The 25063-nt window shown below is 45.2% G+C and overlaps 1 protein-coding gene across 1 annotated transcript in view; it reads right to left on the reverse strand.

Moving 5' to 3' along the window:
- Window positions 1–3194: 3194 nt before the first annotated feature.
- LOC144680722 (low density lipoprotein receptor adapter protein 1-A-like) overlaps window positions 3195–25063 on the reverse strand; it is a 156020-nt gene continuing 134151 nt past the window's right edge. The window contains exon 9 of the mRNA XM_078541999.1: window positions 3195–9355. Within this exon, the coding sequence (XP_078398125.1) occupies window positions 9259–9355 (97 nt within the window). The 3' untranslated portion in view covers window positions 3195–9258. The remainder of the gene's footprint in view (window positions 9356–25063) is intronic.

The raw sequence follows: 25063 nt of genomic DNA on the forward strand, positions 1-25063 counted from the left end.
CAAGAAGGCAGCTCACCATCACCTTCTCAGGGGCAATTAGGAATGGGCAATAAATGCTGGCCTAGCCACATTCCATGAATGAATAAAAAAGGTTGGAGGTTTGAGCGCCATTGCAATAATGTGGCTGAGAGGGGCAGATCTTTGGTACCTTGAGGTAATGAGGTGCTCCCACCTATTGGTGAGCTCAGCAGATGTACACTTGGAAAGTCGGAAACGTGGTTGGCAGACAGGAGCGCACACGAGCTCTGAGTATGGGCTCGTAGCATGAAAACCCTGCCGAACGACAGAGAGCTCATGGAGCTGTATGATATATGACCATTCTCCATATGTGAACACACCTCTCCTTCTACACTACACCATCACCTTTCAAAAATCCAGATGAGATAGGAGAACATCTCTGCCTCAATCTTACACAGCCAAGAATAAATGTAAAATGACCCTGCAAAGCATGTGAACAAGGTTCCTTCCACAAGCGCACTTAACATTAAGGCAGAGGCATCACTGATATCGAGAATGATCTGAGAAAGGTGCACACACTGTGGTGATATGGAAGCACACTACATAGGCGAGAGGCCCATGATAGTGACATCTGTGATAAGTGGGGGGAGGCAGCCATGGTATCACACCTGATTGACAGCAACACAGCTCATCATAAAAAGAAAGCATACAGAACAGCAGATGTGAAAAGGTGCAATTTTGTTTACATTTGGGAACATTTTATACATGTTGTGAACGCCCATGCCACCGTTGTACTCCTAAATTTTTCATATTTTTGTAACCCTACCACAACGTCTGTGTGCACTCCTGACATTCACAGTGGAGGCGGAGGCAGCCTGCTGACTGCTACACACTGTCTGTGATGACTCTGGCAGGCATCCTGTGGAGGGCTGAGACCTGGAGGGCCCAGCCTGCTTTGGGTGTCCTGCTGTCGGGCAGGTGCACCCTCCTCGGAGGGTGGAGCTGGAGATGATGAGCAGGAGGGGATTGGGATCTGCTGGGCACTCTTGGAGTCACCTGGGTGGATGGTCCTGGGGTGTCCAAATGCTGGTCCTCCTCCCTTTGGGTGCCTGAGGGCCCCTGGCTGACTGCTTGAGGAGAAGGGGCAGCTGGAGTGAGATCGAGTTGCCCTGCCCTCCCACTCGCATGGCCACTGATGGGTGCCACCAAGAGCTACAGCGATGGAGTGCAGCTCCTAAACTAGAACAGGACCAAGGTCTCCATGGCGGCCACCATCCTGCCAGAGTTGACCTTGGTTCGTTGGTTTGCTGGCACTATCACCTCAGCCTGAATACGGACGGACTCCTCCATCGTCCGTTGCAATCTGAGGGAAGCAGCGGACATCCCTTCCTGATGTTCCCGTGATTGTTGTTGCAGCTCCAGCAACTGATTGAGGACCGAGTCCAGAGGCTCATCACCTGACTTTGCCTCAGCAGAATCCTGGCCTCCAGCAATCCTCCAACTGCCGGCGAACCGAATGTCCCTGCCTCAGCCTGCTATGGACCAGGTTGGGTGATGTGCTCACCAGATTGTGACCCCGAGCCTGCTCTAGAACTAAGTCCCACTGTGGTGTGTCTCTGTGCTGTTGGAGGGTGTGGGTGAGCGCTGTGACGGGTTTTCTGCTGTGGTATCCACAGGATCCTCATCCAAGGTTTCATTGGGGCTCAAGCTAAGGGCTGTTGGGTGCTTGGCTGAGGTTCCTGGGAAAGAAGAGATAATTCGTGCACGGCAGGTGACTCTAAAACAGGACAATGCACTCACGGTATTGTTGTCTGAGGGATGAGCTAGTGCTGGATCCTCACTTGGGTGTGTGCCGCCGACCTTATCGTCGATGCAGGCACGGTCCACATCCTCTCCACCCAGCTCAATGGCTCAGTTTTCAAACCGAGAGAGGACCTTGAGTTCCAGCACTCCACCCCCAGCCTTCGATTGTGTGTGATCTTGTCCTGCAAAAATACAGATGGAGAGAGTATGAGCAAGACACATGCCAGGGCAGGTGATAAGCATGCCTGGCATGTATGGGCAGTGAGGGCAACCATGGACGGGATGAGAACACGATCTCTAGAGGAGATGAGGCCAGATGGAGATGTGAGGGTGTGTGTGTGTGAGAGAGTGGGTGGTGATGTCCTTTGAGCTGGCAGTGAGTGAGATGCTAGTGAATGTGTGGTGAGCTTGTGAGAGTATGTGAGTTGAGATTGATGAGATGGTTGACTTACCCTGATGGCATGGATGAGATAATTAACCAGGCAATGGGTGCCTGACCTCTTCTGTGCAGTATTGGCACTGATCACCACTGCTACCGCCTCCCAAGCTGGATTGGTGAGCTTGCTGGACCTTCTGCGGCCAGAGTGGGGGTAGAGGACATCGCAGCAGGCCTCCATGGTGTCAAAAAGGTGTTCCAGTGAGGTGTCACTGAATTTGGGGGCTGCTGTGTTCTTGGCTTTTGGGACCATGTCTTCAGTGGAGCATTCCTGGGCTGCAGACATTGAGAACGCTGTGCACGGCTGCTCTTTAAATATGATGCCTGGAGTGAGGAAGCCATGAGCTCATGGCGGGATGTGCTAATCAGAGGTCACCCACCAGCAATCCGGCGTGTTTCCCATGCGTGCATATTTAAAGAGACGGGAAGTGGGTGATATGGTGCGAAAACCCGTCAATGCAGCCAGCGGGTAAAATGCCGATTTTCATGCCCCCCCCCCACCCCTCCCCCCCCATTGCATTAGTGTGCTGACGGGAAAATCCCACTCAAGGACTCGCATTCTCAATACCCCTAATCCTTGCTCAGCTTCATTAGCTTGCTGCATCTCAAAGAATGAACTGACATCTTTTCCCTCAAGTGTCTCTATGATGTTGTCCCTTAGAATGTCTGCAATCACCCCTATTGTACATATAAACCTCTATGTACCTTCCAGCTCTCTGATTCTGGCCTGCTGTCTCTTCTTGCTTCATCGCTGATGGCTGCTCCTTCAAGTGCCTTTTCCCCACTCTCTAGAATTCTATCTCTCAAACATCTGTTTCCCGCCCTGATTTCAAAGACCTGCCAAAGGCCTTTCTCTTCAATTGTGCATTTGTCCCTCTATCACCCTGGAAAGCACTTTGGGAATGTGTGTGCATTCAGTGCTAATGTCCACCTTTTGTTCTCCATTTTGCAGCTAATCATTCATTCAGTTAAAAAGACAAAATCCTTCTCATCTGATAAATGTCTCAGGATTTTTATTATCACATGTACATTAATTGTAAAAAGCAATGGTAGTGATTTTATTATAGTACAGATTTTATCCAAAATTCAGCACAGTTGTAGGCAGTCATTAGAATATAACAATATCAAATTGTGAATTATTATTGGAAGCTGTCAATAAATTTGTGAAGTTTACAGAATGCTGCCATTATATTACACCTACTGTATTCAGTTATTGTATGGGTCACTGGGCTTCACACTGAGCTTAACTACAACAGAGCTCTACCCGTGTGTGCTAATCAACATACAGAGCCAGTTGGAAATTTCCTAATGCTTTCAGGGTGTAGATTTACAAAACTGGTAATATTAAAGCAGCATTTGCAAAGCAGGTTTGATAGAAGTGTCAGTGCTGTATTACTGAAAAGGTTGCAGTGCAAAGTAGTCCAAACTAGATGGTCTGTAAGAGAATTCTTCTGCAGATTGCATTCAAACAACAGAAATGTGGAATTAAACAACTCGTTTGCATAGATACCAGCAAGTACGAACTTCAGTCTGCCTCTATTATTAGCATTCAGTCTCAACATTTCTGGCTAACTTGCAATAACTCATAGTGCAGCTTCATGTTTTGAATTATTTGCAGTAATACTATATTGCCCCAGTGTTGTTTGTATTTCAATGAGCACTTTTAAATGGCACAGGTCACAGACCAAATAAATTAATGAAGCTTGCTAATTAATCTAGAAGTCTATGGTAAGTACAGTGGTTCCAGTTGGTAACATAAATTATATTACAAAATGTCAATAAGATGTTTAACAATGGAATAAATTAGTTATTTCATTTTGTTTAAATATATTCAGAGTTCTTCATAACCACAGTTTGGATTTTTTAAACAAATATAAGTCATCGCTGCCAACATTTTCAATGTGCTAGTATAAAATACCAAAACCCACATTGTACCGCCAAACAAAGCTCAGTCCACAGCACAACCTTATTTATTTAATTACACTGAAGGCTGGTCAAAATAGATTTTATATTAAATATACAGGTTTTTCAAAATTATTTGTACAACAAAATAGGCTTAAAAAGCACATTAATCCAGTGTCATTTCTTGGTTTTTTTTAAAAAGCTCTCGATTTGCTAATTACAGCAGCATTGGTTGGTAAAGTAACATCTTTGTAAAGCAGCATTTTAATCTTAGGACAAAGTTGCTGCTGCTTAAAAATCTGCAGCATTTCCAGTTTAATTTAATTTTTAAAAATGCTTAAAATTTACAATTGTGATTCAAAGAGAAAACCGTGAATAACTAGTGTTATTACCTAGCATGGGTGTATTATCTATACTAGTCCCAGTAAAGTATGGATGTATTATGTATACTAGTTCCAGCTAAAGCTCATTACATCACCATGTTTTCCTTCAACTGTGAAGAAAATTTTCTTCAAAATTTTAAATCTCAACCTGAATACAAAGGAGACTTTATTATTGATCTAAATTCAGTGAAGGCTTTCAATGCTATTAAAAAAATTGTCCTTGACACCTTCAAAATTCATAATTAAGGTAACTTCAAGAGACTATAGCTATGAGGGTTGCAATGTTGAGTTTTGAAAAATGTATACAGGCATATCTCTTTTGTTATTTGTTTAGTAATTTATTTGCCTTCCCTAATATGTCGGAGGTCTTGTGGCGCAGCGGTAGCACCCCTACCTCTAGCCCAGAAGTGCCAAGTTCAAGTCCCACTTCAGGACTTGATGGTCACAGAAGGTGCATGCATAATGTGGCCAAACAAGTTGATCATCAACCTGTAAATCCTTCCAACGTGCCTGATGGCAGGCAATAGAGCAGGAGAGTTTCCTGGTCAACCATACAGCAGGAGTCAATGTCAAACCACTGCAATACTTTGCCATTGAAGCCGATGGTTACCAATGCCCTCTTGGGAAGAGGAATATATTGGTTGTATATTACTGTGGCATTGTAAAATGGTAAAACTTTTTCCTAACTGCATTAGATGCCACCATGTATCATAGGGAAATAGTAACAATGTGTTAAAAGTATGCTCTGAGAGCAGATCTCAGACTTCTAATTTTGTTTTAAATAGGAATTTTTTTTAAATGGCAGAATTAGGTATTTAAAACTTGAGTGCCTGGGTTTTACCAGGCATGTGTTCGGCAGAGGGGTGAGGCCTGTAAAATAGGTCATGTGGCCAGCCCACCATCTTCCTACCCACCCCAAGCTTACACCTATAATACAGTAGGTGGGTGGGCGCTGAAATCAGCAGCCCACCCTCCATATGTAAATAAATAATGAAGATTATTTAGGATTGTTAACAAGCCTATTGACCTGAATAATACGCTGCCTGTGCCATAACACTTTTGGCATGGGCAGTTGGGCAGAAGTGGGCAGAACGTTTAAAAAAGCCTACATGAACCATGCCGGGAAGGGGGGCATCAATTCTTGTGGTGGTACCTCTTTTGGGGGATGCTCTCAGTGCATCAGGGGAGGCTTTCTGCCACCCCCCAAGATGCCAAACCCCGCTTTCTTCCACACCCTCTGCCCGACAGAATCTGGCCTCCAGCCCCCTCTCCCTGGACTCCAGGGTCCCTCCCCTGCCCTAAATCTCTGATCGGATTGGCCAGCAATTCCTGAGCGAGGGACTTCCTCCCAAACAAGGGGCGCAAGTCCCACTGTTCACCAATTTAGCTCACCTGCAGCGTGTCATGGCTGTGGGGTAGGCTGGCACGGAGCAAGTCCAGCCAACTTTACTTTCAAGGGGTGAGATGTCCACCACCATCGCCCACTCCTCCCGTAAAATGCAGCCCATGGTCTCCAAAACTGACCTGCTTTGTACAAGAATATTTAAATATTTCACCTTCATCGACAGCACCCCGAGTCCAGCAAACTGCATACATCATTTCTCCAAAGATACAATCTGACAGACCCAAACAAAACACAGACCCAAACAAAACACAATGTTCTGTGACCATTCTTTGTCTCATATAATATGATTCTATTCCACTTGATGTGAAGGCATGAGCATTGAGAACATGTATATTCTTTCTGCCTACATTTTTCAATATGGAGGAATCAATTCAAGAATACACTTCTTTTTGTTTACGGGATTAAAGATGCTTTTGTCTCTTATAAATAAACTCAATTTTGCACAAAATTCTCAAACATTCTAGCGCATTAAGAATATCAGTAATCTGCAACCACAATCACTTGGAAGCTTGTAGAGCAGAAATTGAATCGGTATAGCTATAGGCGGGAATCCTTTGCAGCAGACCTTGATAATCTTCCCACTTAGTAGGAAAATGTTACAAGTGGATTCCTGGGCATATTTGTGTAGGTATTAGTTGTAACATCTGGTTTTCAGATGGTTGGAGGTAGCAGATTAATTGTCAATGATACTAGCAGTAACCATCTTATCAAAGCTGCCCTTGTCCCTTGCAGTGGTGCCATTAAGCATATAACTATCAACTCCGCGGAGTTTATTCTTTGCACAAATTGGTATTCAATAGGCCGGATCATACACTCGGGGTGGGCTGCCTGCACCCCAGTATAAATTTTGGGGGCAAGCCCACCTCTGTTTGGCCAACTCGGCCTGCTTTAAAATTTCAGCCAATGGCTCTTTCATTAATATGAGGCGGGAATTCTGGCAGTTTCCAGCAGGAAGTCCTGCCATGTAGAGCTGCTGCACAATCGGAGACCAGCAGGTCTGTGCCATAACGGGACCAGTGGTCACTGCCAGTATTGAAGGAGGCATTATTTGTCCACTTAAAGGCTCCAATTGGGCCACAGGCAGGGGGTGGCCCACCTGACACTTCTCCACCACCCGTAAAATAGTAGCAGGGGTGCGGGCGGGCACCCTAATTTACAGATACACCCACCAGATTCTCTGCCTGCAAGTGGCCTGTAAAATTCAGCCCAATGTATGATGGGCTGCCATTTTTTTGGTGAAATTCCCCTAATGATGCTATTCTATGAACATAGTCTTATTTTTTCCTAGCAATTCCTAAGGCCATTTAATTTCCTTTTGCCATTCTGTTGGTTGCTTGAAACAATGACAATGGATGTTGTTGACTTTTTAAAAATCCATTTACAGGATGTGGGCTTCGCTGGTCGGGCCAGCATTTATAGCCCATCCCTAGTTGCCCTTGAGAAAGTGGTGGTGAGCTGCCTTCTTGAACCGCTGCAGTCCATGTGGTGTAGGTACACCCACAGTGCTGTTAGGGAGGGAGTTCCAGGATTTTGATCCAGCAACAGTGAAGGAACAGCGATATATTTCCAAGTCAGGATGGTGAGTGACTCGGAGGGAAACTTCCAGTTGGTGGTGGTGTTCCCATGTATCTGCTGCCCTTGTCCTTCAGATGGTATTGGTTGTGGGTTTGGAAGGTGCTGTCTAAGGAGTTTCTGCGGTGCATCTTGTAGATGGTACACACTGCTGCTACTGTGTGTCAGTGGTGGAGGGAGTGAAGGTTTGTGAATGGGCTGTGAACCAAGCGGACTGTTTTGTCCTGGATGTCTTGACTTCTTGACTGTTGTTGGGGCTGCAGTCATCCAGGCAAGTGGGGAGTATTTCATCACCCTCCTGACTTGTGCCTTGTAGATGGTGGACAGGCTTTGGGGAGTTAGGAGGTGAGTTACTCGTTGCATGATTCCTAGCCTCTGACCTGATCTTGTAGCCACAGTATTTATATGACTAGTCCAGTTCAGCTTACAGTCAATGGTAACCCCATAGTGGGGGATTTAGCCATGGTAATGCCATTGAATGTCATGGGGTGATGTTTAGATTCATTCCTGTTGGAGAAGGTCATTGCCAAGTACTTGTGTGGCATGAATGTTACTTGCCACTTGTCAGCCCAGCCTTGGATATTGTCCAGATCTTGCTACATTTAGACATGGACTCCTTCATTATCTGAGGAGTCGCGAATGGTGCTGAACATTGTGCAATCATCAGCGAGCATCCCCACTTCTGACCTTATGATGGAAGGAAGGTCGTTGATGAAGCAGCTGTAGATGGTTGGCCCAAGGACACTACCCTGAGGAACTCCTGCAGTGATGTCCCGGAGCTGAGATGACTGATCTCCAACAAACACAACCATCTTCCATTGTGCTAAGTATGACTGCAACCAGTGGAGAGTTTTTCCTCCCCTGATTCCCAATGATTCCATTATTGCTAGGGCTCCCTGATGCCACACTCGGTCAAATGCAGCCCTGACTTCAGGGGCAGTCACTAATCATAGCAAACAATCTCTGTTAATTAGTGTACAACAGGTCCAGAAATGACAAAAAAAATCTATGGAGTGCTTTGGAAACCATTCGTCTAAAGTCACCTCCTTCCTCCCAAGCACACTATACTTACCACCTGCCACTTCTCAAATTATGCATATTCCATATCCCATAATGTTATTTCTGAAAGAAATCTAATTTGTACTTCAGCAAATTCAGTATATCTGAAATTCTGTGCCACCTGTGGCAGTACTCAAGGAGAAATGGTCAGAATAAGCTTGCCAAGTAATGCTTTATTTTTTCCACCACCATCTATGGAAACACTGAATGGTGACAATAAGTAGGCAAACTTATTTGGAGACTTCCACTTATGTTTGAGTACTCTGCAATGCAATGCTCTCCTGTGTGCTTCTGTGCAATGTGCCAATTCCAAAGGTAATAACACATTATGTTTATATATGAAATCACTGCTCCCATCCTTCTTCCCTTTCTTAGCATGTTTATATCTAAAGATACTTGTGTGTCAATCAGCACAGATATGGTTACCAAACTAAGACAAAAAACAATTGTTCCGTGAAAATCATGGTTCAAATCTAAATACTCTTTGAAAAGTCTGGTTATTGTTAAAGCATCAAAAATGAATAAACAGGAAAACATGTTGATTTTCTAGTGTGTTTAGCCAAACAGAAGCAGCGTGTTGCTCTCCAGCTCTCTCCTCTCGGCATGTTCCAAAACCAAGCCAAAGTTATTGTGATTAGAATGACATCTCAATCAAGAAGTGAGAGGCAGCTTTGCCTGAACCAAGTGATGAGGTGACAAAACTTCTTTGTCCAAGTCTGTAGGTGATGGACACGCTTTGCTTAAGTCTGGGATTGGAGGAGGGCATCTTCTACCAGAGGGTCCTGAAGATCTACTGAGACATTCTTGCACTGTATGTTTGTTCGAGACTCAGCAAGTCTGAAATTAAAACAAAGAATATAATTCACTTCTATTCACAGGGAGCATATATATGCAGGTCAATTTACAAATCCAAACTGCCACCAGGGAGCCTTGTCCACTGCCAGTGCATGCCGGAAATGTGAGGTGCCCACAATTTTCTACGCATTAGAATTAATTAACCCTTATTTATTATCCTTTAAGATGTTAGATTGCATCCTGTAGCCACTTACATAAACAAATCATTGAAATAATCATTGAACACTAACACTGAAAATGATCGTCAATTCAATCAAAAAAAATTGAACAAACTTGTATTGGTATAGTATCTAATGTAACCTCAATGTCCCAAAGTGCTTTACAACAAATAGTTATACTTTGAGTGTAATCAATGTTGTAATGTAGGGAATGCAACACCCAATTTTCACATAGCAAGGACCAACAAATACGACCAGATAATCTGTTTAAGTAATTAAGTAATGCTTGTTGAGGGGAAAAATATTAGTCAGGCCTCCACTGCTCTTCTTTGAATAGTGTTGTGGGATCTTTTAATGTTTTTTTATTATTCGTTTAAGGGATATGGGCTTTGCTGGCTAGGCCAGCATTTATTCCCATCCCTAATTTCCCTTGAGAAGGTGGTGGTGTGCTGCCTTCTTGAGCCACTGCAGTCCATGTGGTGTAGGTACACCCACAGTGCAGTTAGGGAGGAAGTTCCGGATTTTCATCCAACGACAGTGAAGGGACAGCGATATATTTCCAAGTAAGGATGGTGAGTGGCTTGGAGGGGAACTTCCAAGTGATGGTGTTCCCGTCTATCTGCTGCCCTTGTTCTTCTGATGGTAGTGGTTGTGGGTTTGGGAGGTGCTGCCTAAGAGCTTTGGTGAACTTCTGCAGTGCATATTGTAGATGGTACGCATTGCTGCTACTGTGTGTCGGTGGGGTGTATTCCATCACACTCCTGACTTGTGCCTTGTCGATGGTGGACAGGCTTTGGGGAGTCAGGAAGTGAGTTACTCGCCGCAGGATTCCCAGCCTCTGGCTAGGGAGCTGACAGGGCATCAGTTGAACATTTCACCTGAAAGACGACACCTCTTGCAAAAAATGTCTTACTAAATCTACGTAAGCAACACTCTCACAGTTGTTTAAAATTATGCAACTGATGGTGTCTTTCAATTAGGTTATACCCAACTATTGTCAAATCCTGACAAGAACATAAGAAAAATGTGGGCATTTGGCCTAATTATCTTTTTAGAGCTTCTTAACCCAAATTTGAATTTTTACTCTTTAGTTTTCAGTTGTGTTACTTTTAGCTTATATGGATAACATTATCAATCTTCCAGCAAGGAGACATGCAGTATGAGTCAAAATATGAGTTCTATAGTTTCTCCAGCCCTTGCTCCTTTTAGACAGAGCTCCTCAATGGGTGCATCATTTTACACTGTCGCTTACACATCTTCCAATTATTAACTCCTGATTCAGCACAAATAACGTTCTCATTCATCTCACCATTTTCTTCATCAGTCTGAAAACTTGAAGCATCAAAACTCTTTGGGGTCATAAGCTTGTCTCAGTGCACAATCTGAGGAATTAGGATCACCACACAAGGTTTCCCCTCTCCATAGGGTGAATGGAATACATCACACACCAATACTGAAGCCCTACCAGTGCAGTACCCAAGTACTGCTAGGTGCTGTATTCTTTTAAATCTCTTGGTACACATGAAAATTTTGGGGGTCAATGCTCCTTGATTTAATTTGCCAAGAGCATGCATCCAAAAATTGTGGGTGTGTATTGCCCTTGATTTTCTAATGAACATTTGTGGCAGGAAAGGGTCCAGAAAAGTACACTCCATTCTTAGTCTGATCCACAACTGGCTAGTTAATTGAATACAGTTAGGTGGTTTCCTATTGTCATAAATCAGAAATGGCTGCTTTAATCAGTGCATACGAACACAGGTAACATTTTCCATTCACATATTGTGGGATTGGTGATAGAGCTCCTGTGAGAGATTATCAGTGCAGCACACTTCAATTCCATGTAGTACAGGGCAGTGCTGAGTCAGGCAATCTCTAGTACAGGAGTGTCACAGTTGGCTTCTGTGGCTCTAGGCAGAGGATAGGAAGTCCCATCACAGTTCCCACTGTCCACTCCTGAGCACTATTCAGTGCTGAAAACTACACATTTGTAGAAATTAGGTTCGAGCAAGATGAACCTCAGCTGTAATGCATCTAGAGTCTAACAGCTTGCTATCACTTATTTTCTATGTTCATATATGAAAATATATCACTTAAATGGAACAGCAGTGAGTTTCTGGCGCCTTTGGAATCACAGAACAGAAGACAAAACAAAACTGGAAAGAAATAGAATGGCGTTACATGTTGTAAGTCAGTAAATTATGCCTGTCAATAGGAAATACCATAGATTGGAGTGAAGTTATACAAACCAAGAAAACAGCAGAATGTTGTGCGAGTATTTGATCAACTTTCCTCACTCAACACAATTTCTAAAACATTGCACATTCTTTTGAAATGTTGGAGGAAAATAACATGTTTATGACCTGAGAGCATAATGGTTTGATTTGCCTTCTCCAGAGACTCAACAAGAGCAAAGCGGTTTGTTGCATATCTATCAAACTCAATGCAGGAAAGAAGCAACTGACATTAAACAGGCAATGATGACGCATCATCATTATGCTGTGGGCAAAAAACTGGTAGTTTTCACCATGAGTCTAGACATGTAAAGCTTGTGAGAAAGTACAGCAATAATGCCACTAGGGGGCAGCAAACATCAATGTACCGCTATCACTGATGATTTGTTTTTCACACATGCTACAATTTTACAATTGATAGAATCATACAATAATATCGCACAGAGGAAGGCCATTTGGCCCATCGTACCTGTATCAGCTCTCCGGCAGAGCTATCTACATTGTCCCACTCCCACAATTTGTAATTGTAAAATGATCAGTTGTTTAATCAAGATGGTCCCCCCACCCCCCCATTAGTACCTACCAAGATTGCCACCATAATAGAAAAATAAGGAGGACTTTAATTCTATAAAAAAACTTATTTTGCAGTAAAGCCAGCTAGCCCAGTTGGAGAGAAGTTCAGGGTTGGAGGACCAATAAGGTTGGAGGCCGTGGATGGAAGATTTCCAAAAGATATGAGGTCAATGACAGTTGTGGGAAACAACGGCTTGATGTTCAATGGTGGCATCATGTTCCTGGGTGAGGTAGGAAGAAGTGTCAGACAGTTGGCGTTCAGCCTCTGCTAGGTGGAGGTCAATGCGCCTGACAGCCCTGTACTGTCCTCGAGGTCTAGTGTCACTACGTTGTGAAATATCCATTATCCACTCGTGAGATGCAAACCGCTAGCACAATCTAGTATCCACAGATGATAAGCGATGAAGGCGTGGATTCTGATGATCAAGTAAATAAAAGCATTTGCATTCTGACAGAAGAGACATTATGGGCAGAATTTTCCTGTTGTCGTGTGGTGGGCGGGCCCCACACATCCGCGCGGTGACGGCGGGCGAGCGTCCCCAGGTCACCACGCGCCATTGTGATATTTGGCTGGGCGGGCGCACGATGATGTCCGACACATGCCTGCCATTAATTAACAGGCCATTGCACAGGCGCAACAGGCAGGCGGGTAGGAGGCATTTGTATTAACCTCATCCACGGGCGGGATAAGAGGGGTGAGTGGGGTCGTGAATGTGCACAGTCAAGTATTTATTTTTGAAAGTTTTACAAACTTGCCTGTGTGATCTGCAGTACTTTAGAGCACATCCCAGCTGCTTTTTCTGGACTCTTAACCTTCAGGTCAGCACTCTGCAATGAGGAATTTTTTCTGGGCCTGCAGGTTTCAGGAAGCCTTCCCTTAGCTTGGGAATGGAAGCTGAACTGTCCACTGGAGGCAGCTCCTCTGAGGAGCAAGGGAGGGATAGAATAAGGAGGAGGCCAGGAGTGCACAATCAGCCTCCAGGGGAGCCTTTGAGAGGACAGGCACAGGCACAAGAGGGGCAGGGCCAAGAGGAAGTTCAAGGCAGAAAAGGCCGCAGAAGACGCCACTATCCTGCTGCCAGGGTTTACAGGTGGTGAAGCAGCTACCTCAATATGACTGAGGTGCAGTGCCGAAGGAGGCTCCGTCTCTCAAGGGAGACAGTCAACTATATCTGTCAGATGATTGGGCCTGAGATCTCCCCTAACTGTGTGGGTGGACACCCCATGCCAGTGGCTCTGAAGGTCACTGCTGCCCTCAATATCTATGCCTCTGGCTCCTTCCAGGGCTCGGTGGGGGATCTTTGCTGTGTCTCCCAATCAGCTGTCCACACTTGTGTCAAGCAGGTTACAGACACTCTGTTCAGACATGCATTGACCTTCATCCACTACCATTGGGGCCAGACACAGCGAGCAAGAGGCTTTGCGGCCATTGCTGGTTTCCCCCGTGTTCAGGGTGCTATAGACTGTACACATGTGGCCATCCAGGCGCCAGCGGGTGAGCCCGGTGCCTTCGTCAACAGGAAGGGCTCCCACTCCATGAACGTGCAGATAGTGTGTGATCACAGGATGCTGATTCTACAAGTCTGTGCAAGGTACCCAGGCAGCTCCCACAATGCCTACATCCTCAGACACTCCCAGGCGCCGGGGCTCTTCAGTGCTCCAGCCCAGCGGGATGGATGGCTGCTGGGTGACAAGGGCTATCCCCTCAGAAGATGGCTCTTAACGCCTCTCCGCCATCCAAGAACAGAGGCTGAGCAGCGGTACAATAGGAGCCACGGCACCACAAGGGCTGTGGTGGAGAGAACCATCGGTCTTCTCAAGATGTGCTTCCGTTGCCTGGACCGCTCAAGGGGCGCTCTCCAGTACCCTCTAGATCATGTGTCGGTGATAGTGGTAGCATGCTGCGCTCTCCACAATCTTGTGCTGGAAAGGGGCGACGCAGTGGGCGATGAAGACATCGATGCAGTGGCTGCGGCTGCACATGATGAGTCCAATAGTGATTCCGAGGATGAGCACACACAGGGAAATGCTGAGGGGGTAGATGCTGACCCGGGCATACTCCAGGGAGGCAGGGACACCCGGGAGGCTTTAATCCAACGAACCTTCAGCTAGCAGATGGACCTCCAGGACAAGCCTGGGCTGTTGGCTTGACACTCGACACCTAAGTGCAAAATCTGCCAGGTTAGCAACAGTAACTAAGGGCATTGTTAATAAAGCTGAATGTCGAAAAAAGCACTCATTACAGATTTGGAAACCATACACATGCAGAAGAGGCACCCTCAGCCATGGTGACATATCTGAATTTAATGTGTGAAACAAAGCAGCTTATTACAAAAAAAGAGTAGAGTGTTACAAATTCAATAAAATCATAAGGACCTCATCGCAGGCCAACAAAAAAACCACCAGTGAGAAACCCGTGATGGGCCTAAGGTGCCTTATGCTTTCGTTTCCTGGCGCTACATCTTGTTGCTGCCCCATCGCTCGGAGTGGCATGTGAGACAGCCTGCTGACCGTGCTGTCCTGTTGGCCTCGATGACCTCGGCAGTCATCCTCAGGCCCGTGGAGCCTGTGCTGCCCCTGCCTGGGAGAGAGCTGCCAGTTCCACAACTGGTATCTCCCCAGACTCACTGGATGATATGGTCACTGGGAGAGGGGTGGGGGAGCTGCTGCCCTCATCCGGAGCGCCATAAGAGGAGCCCGCAGAGACGACAGGCAGCTGCTGCGCTGAAGTGAGGTCGCTTTGGACCTCCCTGCTCGCTGTAGACGGATGGACACCGAGCTGGGGAACCTGATGCCCACACCATCTCCCACACTGGCACTGACCAGCTGAGGTCAATGCTGATGTAAGGGCTTGCTGGTCAGAGCGCATCCCCAGGAAGCCCTGATTTGGTCTCCTGGAGGAGCCTCTCCACGAGAGTCACTACTCACTCCATGGAGGGTGCATGGCGTTCGGACATGTGGCTCATTGCTTCGGCGATCGTCCGTGTAGACTCCTCCACCATGGAGACCAAGCCAAGCATAGCCTCATGTATCTCCCCTAGATGCTCCTGCACACCCGGCCGCATTTCCTGTGTTTGCTGCATCGTGGACGACTCCAGAGGCACATCATCAGACACCGACTGAGCATGTGCCTGGTCCCCTGAAGTCTTCCGACTGCTGGCGCCATGGGCACTCTCTGTCTCTGTCAGCTCCTCCAGCGACTGTGAAGTGCCCTCACCACTGTGCCCCGGGACACCAGCCGTTGTTCGAATTGCCACCGAGGTGCTAGTGTCTGTACTGGTGCCTGCCTGGCAGAGATGGTGTGACGCTGGTGAGACTTCAGGGCCCTCAGGTGCTGCTCCTCCTCCCGGCCGTGCTCCGCTGATGCTGAAAGGAAGAACAAGGACATTGGATCAGTTAGAGTGGAGACAATGTCAATGTGCATCCCTGTCCCCCGGATCATTATGCGCTCATCCTTCCATAAGCAATGGTCAAGCCATGTTGCAAAATTAAATCATTTAACATTCAGCAGTGCTATAGCTGCTGGAAAGGCAATGCTGACCTCACTGTTGGGCATAAATAGCTGGCTGTGGCACCCCAGCCTCACTGACACCGGTCAACCTGGGTGCATGGCACCTCCAAATCCAGGGCCTCCTGCTCAAACCGGCTAAGAATGCCGACCTGTGCCTGGCCGCCTCCAGTCCTCACCCGCTCTGCTGCATTATGAGCATTCTTTTCCTGAAAATGAGAGACGAGCATTCATTAGTGCAAATTGGACATGGACTCTCTTCACGTACGGCCCACCCCAACCAGAGTGGGACATATCAGGGCTCCAGAGCCTCCTCACCCCGTTGCTGCCGAACACACACAAAGATGCTAGGCCTACCCCTCAGCCCTTGGTCACATGCTGCCTACATCACATTAGGCACCACACGGTATACCCTTCCATAGCAAGGAGGCACAAGCACGTGGAGCGTACCAGATGGTTCGTTGCCACACCACCTTGAAGCTCCCCTCCCACCATCTCATCACCCTGACTTGGCCATGTCCTGGAGTTCTAACACAGCGCCGAGGTGCAGCTCCTCCAGGTTGCCCCTACACCAGTCATGTGGGACTCAGTGTACCACATGCTGCGGAAGCAGAACCCATCCCTTCACCACCCTCTCAGGCTGACCTCGGCATGGGCAATATCTGCTGGCCCACCCAGCAAAGGACAAATGCCATCAATGATTCAATGCAGTCACTGCACTTGGACTTGTGGTGGGTGGGGGGCGGACAGGGGGTGGGCAGCAGGGGGGTAAGCCGACCTGCTGGGTTAAATGCCCAATGCCAACATGGTACTCACCCTGCCAGAGCGCAACAAGTCGTTGAAGCATTTGCGGCACTGGATCCAGGTGCGCCGCAACACGTCGCGGGAGCTCACCACCTCTGCCACCCCCTCCCAGGCACGTTTCATCATGTGGGGGGGGACCTCCTCCTCCCGTCCTGGGGGACCAGCACCTCCCGCCGTGCTGCCACCTCCTCGAGGAGGGCAGCAAGGCAATCATTTGAAAAATGAGGGGCACACTGGCCCCCCTACCCTGTCTCCCTACCCTACACTCCGGCCTGGCCTGCTCACCAGAAGCTCTCTGCTGTGCCCTTGCATTTGCCATTGTGAGCAGCCTAGAAAAGGCTGCCAGGCCTTCATTTAAATAGGCTGCTGGGTCGCCATTGGACCCAGCGGTCAGTCCGTGCCTGCCCACTCCCGCTATCCTCGGGAGTTGAGAAATACGCTGGGCGGGCCAGAATTGGCCTGCTCGTGCCTGCTCCCACTCCGCCCTCACCCCACCAACCCAAAAAATCAGGCCTATGTTTAAGGCTGTAATATGCTCGGATTCAAACAACTGTGGAAACTTGAAGCTTTACTGTCAGTTTACAACATCAATCAAAGCTTTCAAGAGTGCTACAGTTGTGTCTTATGCACACATTTATCTCTATTTAGCTGGCACCATTGTCACTATTACACCATTCCGGACAACAAGTCAATCCTATACCCAGGCCATTGTATTTTTGCCAAAACAAACTTGGTTACACGATACACTATTGTTCATTACACGAGTCACAGGAAATAACCAGTCATTGCTTTGATATGAGTTTGTTGTCCTGTTACTGCTCTAGCACCTCCAGCTCACCGATTTACATCTGTTATCATCATGAGGCAAGGTAATTAAAAGAAGAAAGGTTTTCAGTCAATAACCTGTTTTAAATCAGCAGGAACAGACATCGACCCCAAGTTCATTCAGTTGTAATGTACAAGTAATTGGACTTCCTGCCAATAAGAATACAATTTTAGGCAGCCTGCTGCATTATAATTTAACAATTGAAAAGATCTAACTAGTGTTTATTTCGATATTCAACGAGAGGAAGATGAGCAGGGGCCTTGCGCATGCACCATTATGGTGTTTTCTTTGTGTACTGTCCTTCAAGATATTATTATGGAGTGTTTTAGTCCTCGGCACCTCTGTGTACTAAATTCATTTACAAAATGATGGGACTGCACATCATGTCTTTTCATGATAAAAAAAGAACCAAAAATTACCAAGCCAGGAAATACTGGAATACTGGTGATATAAAACCATAAGCATCAGTTAAGGCCAGGGAATTGTAATCTTTAGTTTAGAGTTATAGAGTTATACAGCACAGAAACAGGCCCCTTGGCCTATTGTGTCCATGCTGACCATCAACCACCTATCTTTTCTAATCCCATTTTCCAGCACTTGGTCCGCATCCCTGTATGCTATGGCGTTTCAAGTGTTCATCTAAATACTTCTTAAATGTTGTGAGGGTTCCTGTCTCTACCACCCCATCAGGCAGTGTGTTCCAGATTCCAACCACCCTCTGGGTGAAAACCTGCTCTGGGTGAAAAAATTTTCCCTCAAATCCTCTCTAACCTCCTGCCCCTTACCTTAAATCTATGCCCCCTGGTTATTGACACCTCCGCTAAGGGAAACATTTCTTCCTATCTACCCTATCTATGCCCCTCATAATTTTGTATACCTCTATCAGGTTTCCCCTCAGCCTTCTCTGCGCTACAGAAAACAAAGCTAGCCTATCCAGTCTCTCTTCATAGCTGAAACACTCCACCCATGCAACATCCTGGTCGATCTCCTCTGCACCCTCTCCAGTGTAATCACATCCTTCCTATAGTGTGGCAACCAGACACAGTACTCCAACTGAGGCCTAACTAGCTCCAACATAACCTCCCTGCTCTTATATTCTATGCCTTGGTTAATAAAGGCAAGTATCCCATCTGCCTTCTTAACCACCTTACTTACCTGTGCTGCTGCCTCAGGGATCTATGGACATTTACACCAAGATCCCTCTGATCCTTTCTAGGGTCCTACCATTCATTGTGTATTCCCTTGCCGTGTTAGTCCTCCCAAAATGTAGCACCTCACACTTCTCAGGATTAAATTCCATTTGCCATTGCTCTGCCCATCTTACCAGCCCATCTACATCATCCTGTAATCTACGGCTTTCCTCCTCACTATTTGCAACACCACCAATTTTCATGTTAGCTGCAAACTTACTGATCATACCTTCTATATTTATATCTAAATCATTAATGCACACCACAAACAGAAAGGGTCCCAGCACTGATCCCTATGGTACACCACTCGTCACAGACTTCCAATCTCAAAAACAACGTTCAACCATCACCCTCTGCCTCCTGTCACTAAGCCAATTGTAGATTCAATTTTGCCAAATTGCCCTGGATCCCAAGGGCTCTTACCTCTTGACCATTCTCCCATGGGGGACCTTGTCAAAAGCCTCACTGACGTCCATATAGATTACATCAATTACACTACCCTCATCTGCACAACTAAAAAAATTTAATCAAATTTGTTAGACATGATTTCCCCCTGACAAAGCCATGCTGACTATCCCCAATTAATCCCTGCCTCTCCAAGTGGAGATTAATCCTGTCTCTCAGAATTTTTTCCAATAGTTTCCCTACCATTGATGTTAGACTCACTGGCTTGTAATTACTGGTTTATCCCTACTACCCTTCTTGAATAATGGTACCACATTCGCTGTCCTCCTGCCCTCTGGCACCCCTCCTGTGGCCAGAGAGGATTTGAAAATTAGTGTCAGAGCCCCTGCAATCTCTTCCCTTGCCTCATATAGCAGCCTGGGATACATCTCATCTGGGTCTGGGGATTTATCCACTTTTAAGCTCCCTAAAACTGCTAATACCTCCTTCCTTTCAATCCTAATTTCTTCAAGTACATCACAGTCCCCATCCCTGATTTCTACACCTACATTGTCCTTCTCCAGAGTGAACACAGATGAAAAGTAATCAATTAAAACCTCACCTACGTCCTGCGGCTCCATGCACAGATTGCCACTTTGGTCCCTAATGGGCCCTACACTTTCCCTGGTTAACCTCTTGGCCTTAGTACATTTATAAAATGCCTTGGGATTTTCCTTTATCTTGCCCGCCAGTGTTTTTTAATGCCACCTCTTCGCTTTCCTAATTACTTTTTAAAGTGTCCCCTACACTTTCTATACTCCTCTAGAGCTTCCGCTGTTTTCAGCCCTCTGTATCTGCCATAAGCCTCTTTTTTTTTTTCCTTATCCAATCCTCTACATCCCTTGACATCCAGGGCTCCCTGGACTTGTTGGTCCTACCCTTCACCTTTACGGGAACATATTGGCCCTGAACTCTCACTATTTCGTTTTTGAATGACTCCTACAGATCTGATGTAGACTTTCCTCCAAGTAGCTGCTCTCAGTGCACTTTGGCCAGATCCTGTCTTATCAGATTGTAATCGGCCTTCCCCCAATTCAGGACCTTTATTTCCAGTCCATCTTTGTCCTTCTCCATAGCTACCTTAAATTTTACAGAGTTATGGTCACTATCCCCAGAATGCTCCCCCACTGACACTCCTACCACTTGCCTGGCTTCATTCCCTAAGATTAGGTCCAGTACCGCCCCTTCTCTTGTTGTACTTTCTACGTGCTAGCTCAAAAACCTCTCCTGGATGCACTTTAAAAATTTCGCCCCCTCTAAGCCTTTCACATTAAGACTGTCCCAACTAATATTGGGGAAGTTGAAATCCCCTACTATTATTACTCCTATTATTTTTGCACTTCTCTGAGATTTGCCTACAAAGCTGCTCCTCTATCTCCCCCTGACTGTTTGGAGGCCTATAGTACACTCCCAGCAAAGTGATTGCCCCCTTTTTGTTTTTAAGTTCTACCCATATGGCCTCCTTTGAGGAGCCTTCTAAGATACCATCCCTCCTTACTTCCTCTTTTATACCCACCCTTCCCCCGTCATGCCTGAAAACTCTATACTCTGGAATATTGAGCTGTCAGTCCTGCCCTTTCCTCAACCATGTCTCTGTGATAGCAGCAATATCATATTCCCGTGTGTTAATCAATGCCCTCATTTCACCTGCCTCACTTGTAATACTCCTTGTGTTAAAATAGATGCAATCCAGCCTGACATTATTCCCTTGTGCCTTAACAGGTCTGTATTTGCTCTGCCTTCCAGGCTGACTTAGTTTCCCTTCTATATTTGGCTGTGCATCACCTCCTACTATACTTCCACTCTGTATCCTATCCTCCTGCCAAATTAGTTTAAACCACCCCCAACAGCACTAGCAAATCTCCCCACAAGGATGTTGGTCCCGTTCCGGTTCAGGTGCAGCCCATCTGACTTGTACAGGCCCCACCTTCGCCAGAAACAGACCTAGGAAACTAGAGAGCCCCCCACCGCCCCCACCGCTCCTGCACCATTTTTTCAGCCATGCATCCATCCTTTCTATCCTCCTATCCCTATACTCACTAGCACGTGGCGCAGGGAGTAATCCAGAGATTACAACCTTTGAGGCCCTGCTTTTTAATCTGCTACCTAGCTCCCTAAATTCTTGTTGCAGGACCTCATCCCTCTTTCTACCTATGTCGTTGGCACCAATGCGAACCATGACCTCTGACTGTTCACCCTCAGAATGCCCTGAAGCCGTCTGTGGCATCCTTGGCCCTGGCACCAGGGAGGCAACACACCTGGAGTCATGTCTATGGCTGCAGAAGCATCTGTCTGCATCCCTCACTATTGAGTCTTGCACTCTTACTCCTCCCCCCTTGTGCAGCTGAGCCACCCATAGTGCCATGAACTTGGCTCTGGCTGCATTCTCCAGGGGAACCTTCACCCTCATCGTTTTCCAACACAGAAAATCAGTTCTTGAGTGAGATGCACTCTGGGGTTTTCCTGACTACCTGCTTGCCTCCCTTCTTCTGACTGGTGGTCACCCATTCCCTCTCTGACTGCACTTCATTAAGCTGCGAAGTGACCACATCTAAAAATGTAACCCTCAGCCTACGGATGCACCACTGTGTCTCCAGCTGATGCGCAAGCACCAAAACCCTTTGCTCAAGCTGGTCAAGCCAGTGGCACTTCCTTTTCTGTTTGGTCTTAATGCCAGCAGAACTGCGGATGGAATAGGACTTCCACCTACTTCAAAGATGCATAGCTGATCCAGGCCAAGTTTCTGGGGTGCAACTATTTAAATAATTGTGGAAGACGGCTTAATCTCTGCTTGGAAGTTGCCAGGGAATGGCTGCAGGAAATCTCGGAGGCCAGCTATGTCACATGCCAGCCCAGGCGGCCAGCTATGCACAGAGTGCATCCTGCAACATATTTCTATTATTTGCCAATTATAATATGGCCATTCATATGTGGGTGGATGTACTGAGAGCCCAACATCATTTCTAGGGGATAGGCCAGACATATCAGCAGCAAGGGCTGGGCCACTGTCGCTCAACTGAAGAATCTAAGCCCTATACCTAAGGTTATATGGATAGTCAAGTAGAGTTGCCAACTGTGATTAAATGTATTCCTGGAGGTTTCATCGCCTGACCTGCCCCCACACTCTTGCCATTAGTCGGCCAACACAGCCATTTTTGTGACGCACAGCCTTCCTATGCCAAATGGAAAGCAAAAAGCCTCGTTACCTAACTGGATGATGTTCGACTGTCAGTCAGTCTTTTTCTCCCACTCTCAATACTTCTATCTCTGGTAAAGAGAAATGTTTGAAGAAAATGACAAACATTTTTTTTTTAATATCCCAATGTTTTTTCTCCAGGGTTGCACACAGCAGTGTCCTGGAGATTGGCCTTCAATTCCTGAAGCCTCAAGGCCAATCCTGGAGTGTTGACAACCCTAACTATAACCATATGAAAGAAAATTAGCAAGCTTCATACTTGGCATTGATAGCACCCCTCATCTACATGCAGACGGATTTCAAAAACAATTTTATCGAACTCACAAAATATCAAAATGTAGTAATTATTCTATGCTGTGCCAGCAAGTTATTTTTGTCATTAAAAATGCCAAACAGAACAAACTTACTTTGTAACCTGTGAGCATGGTATCATTTATATGCTGTACAATAGTTTACCACCGATGGTAAAATAAGTTGAAGTGCACAATTTCAATTATTGATTTGACCAGTTCAACATAGAGACATTAAGGCCTCTGAACCTTACCCATTTATCATTTACAAAAATACAGACATCACATATTTACATAAAATGGCTAACCAAAAGAAAACAGGAAGGCATGCTTCATAGAACTGGAGAGATGGATCTTACAGGTGACATCTTGAAAATTAACTTACGAATTCTAACACAGCTGTTTTCCTCATCTAACCTCAAAAAGATTGTATTCAGCCACTAAGTTTACCTATTCACAGGAACAGCGTTGCTAATATTTGCAAAAGGGAGTCTGCACACTTATTGATATAGTGCTTGAATGTGGAAGTTCAAAATTGATGGGATTACTAATGATTTTAGCCACCATCTTGAACTCTCTCTTTCAAGCAAACACGTCAAACATGCAAATTATTCAATTCATAGCATATTAAATAAAGAATCCTTCTTGCCAGGAATTAAGTTGTTTAGGCAGGTTAATCTAATTGACTTGTTCACAATCTGCTCACTGTCAATTTAACTGGCTTAGGAGATACATTCTTTCCTTTTTATTTCACTTTGATCACTGGTCTTGTTGACATGAGGGATTGCTTATGGTCTTCTCTGCATTAAAACTTGACATTAGTATTACCTACAATTATTTTTTCCAGCTACACTACTATAATTACATTTCAAATGGCTTCCCTACAAAATACTGTATCACTTGACTTAACGATCTGCAAATGGGATGAAAGATCCCCATGTCATGCTTTAGGCATCATGAAGTAAGCTACATGTACCACCTTAAATTACATTAGAAGCCAATATTCACTTCTGCAAAGAAAAGTGGCATTTTGAATTCAGTGATTCAATTCTGAGGTTTGCTGTTCACCCAGCATTTGTTAACTTTCATTTTTATTTTCAGCCCTGCTGGTGCAGAATTTTGCACTCCCAATGCAAAGTTTTGGATAAGAATAATGGCAAGTGTCAAAACTGCATTCACATATGGAATCATAAAACAATAAGCATTTTGATTTTGATGTTTTGGCTTTGTACTCGTCCTTACTAGTTCAGTTTCTAAAGGTATATTCATGGTTCAAATGTATCAGTGAATGAAAGTTTGAGTTTAGAAGCATATATGTATATGAACATAAATATATTTATTAAAAAAATACCTGTGATTGGCTCAACTCCATCCACAATGCTGCTTGTAAAATTGGAAAATAAAAGTCATGCTTCACACAACTTATTAATTTTAGGAGCACCTAATGTTTGACTTGGCTACTTCTTGGTAAACATAATTTTGACTGCAACTGGAAGTTGACTGGATATTTAATTCCAGGTTTCCACTCTCAGTACAAATCTCGTACATTAGTGGCATTGTCTGAGACATGTTCCCAAATTCCAAATCATATGCATTGGGCAAAAGATACTTCTAGGCATGGAAGGGCCCACAATAGAGTTAGTAAAGATGAAGTTACTCCCTTGGGACAAATATCAAAAATAATTTCTTCCTTGAAGAGGCACAAATTGAAAAAATAATGCCAATAAAGAAAGCGAACATTTCTAAAGACATTTGAATTATTTAGAAACATTTTCAGATACACTAATAACAAACACTAATAGCAAACTTGAACATCTTGCTCATCATGTCTGCTCCACAATGGTAATAACATGGTGTTTTAATGAAGGTAACATTAAACTTGCTAGTGAACTGATTTTTCCATATAATAATTAATAGTTTCCTAAGGAGGATGTTAGTACCTATCAAGTCATGTAACAAGATAATGTTCAAGACAGCGAACTACTGATAAAAGCAACAAACCTTTTCTGTATAGGATGCCCTTCCTGTTTTTTTAAAACACCCATACAACTTCTATTGGAATTATTAAATGCACATCAGGAATGCTGATCAACATAAGATCAATTAAAGAGATGATTAGAATAGACTTTTTAAACCAGCAGTAATCATTTATATAAATTATTAAAATGCTCTGATGTATAAAGTACAAGACATTTTAAATTGTTTAAAGTTGCCAGCAGGTTCCCTCTGTTTGATTTTTCTATTTTGAACCTAGTTAAGTTTGTGCTGTAAACAGCTGCTCAATGCCAGGCCTGAATTTTGGCCAGGTGGGATATAAGGGTGCAACATATTAGAGATTCAAAAATCTCCCCTGACAATCTTCGATAAAGCCCTATGTACTAGTGTAGTAAACTATAAGCCCAGTTACATCTCAAATTTGATCATTTATCTGCTCATCTCAGCCACAGCAACTACACTGGCCTCAACATCT

Source organism: Cetorhinus maximus, chromosome 5, assembly GCF_964194155.1.
Source record: "Cetorhinus maximus chromosome 5, sCetMax3.hap1.1, whole genome shotgun sequence".
Taxonomy (NCBI): domain Eukaryota; kingdom Metazoa; phylum Chordata; class Chondrichthyes; order Lamniformes; family Cetorhinidae; genus Cetorhinus; species Cetorhinus maximus.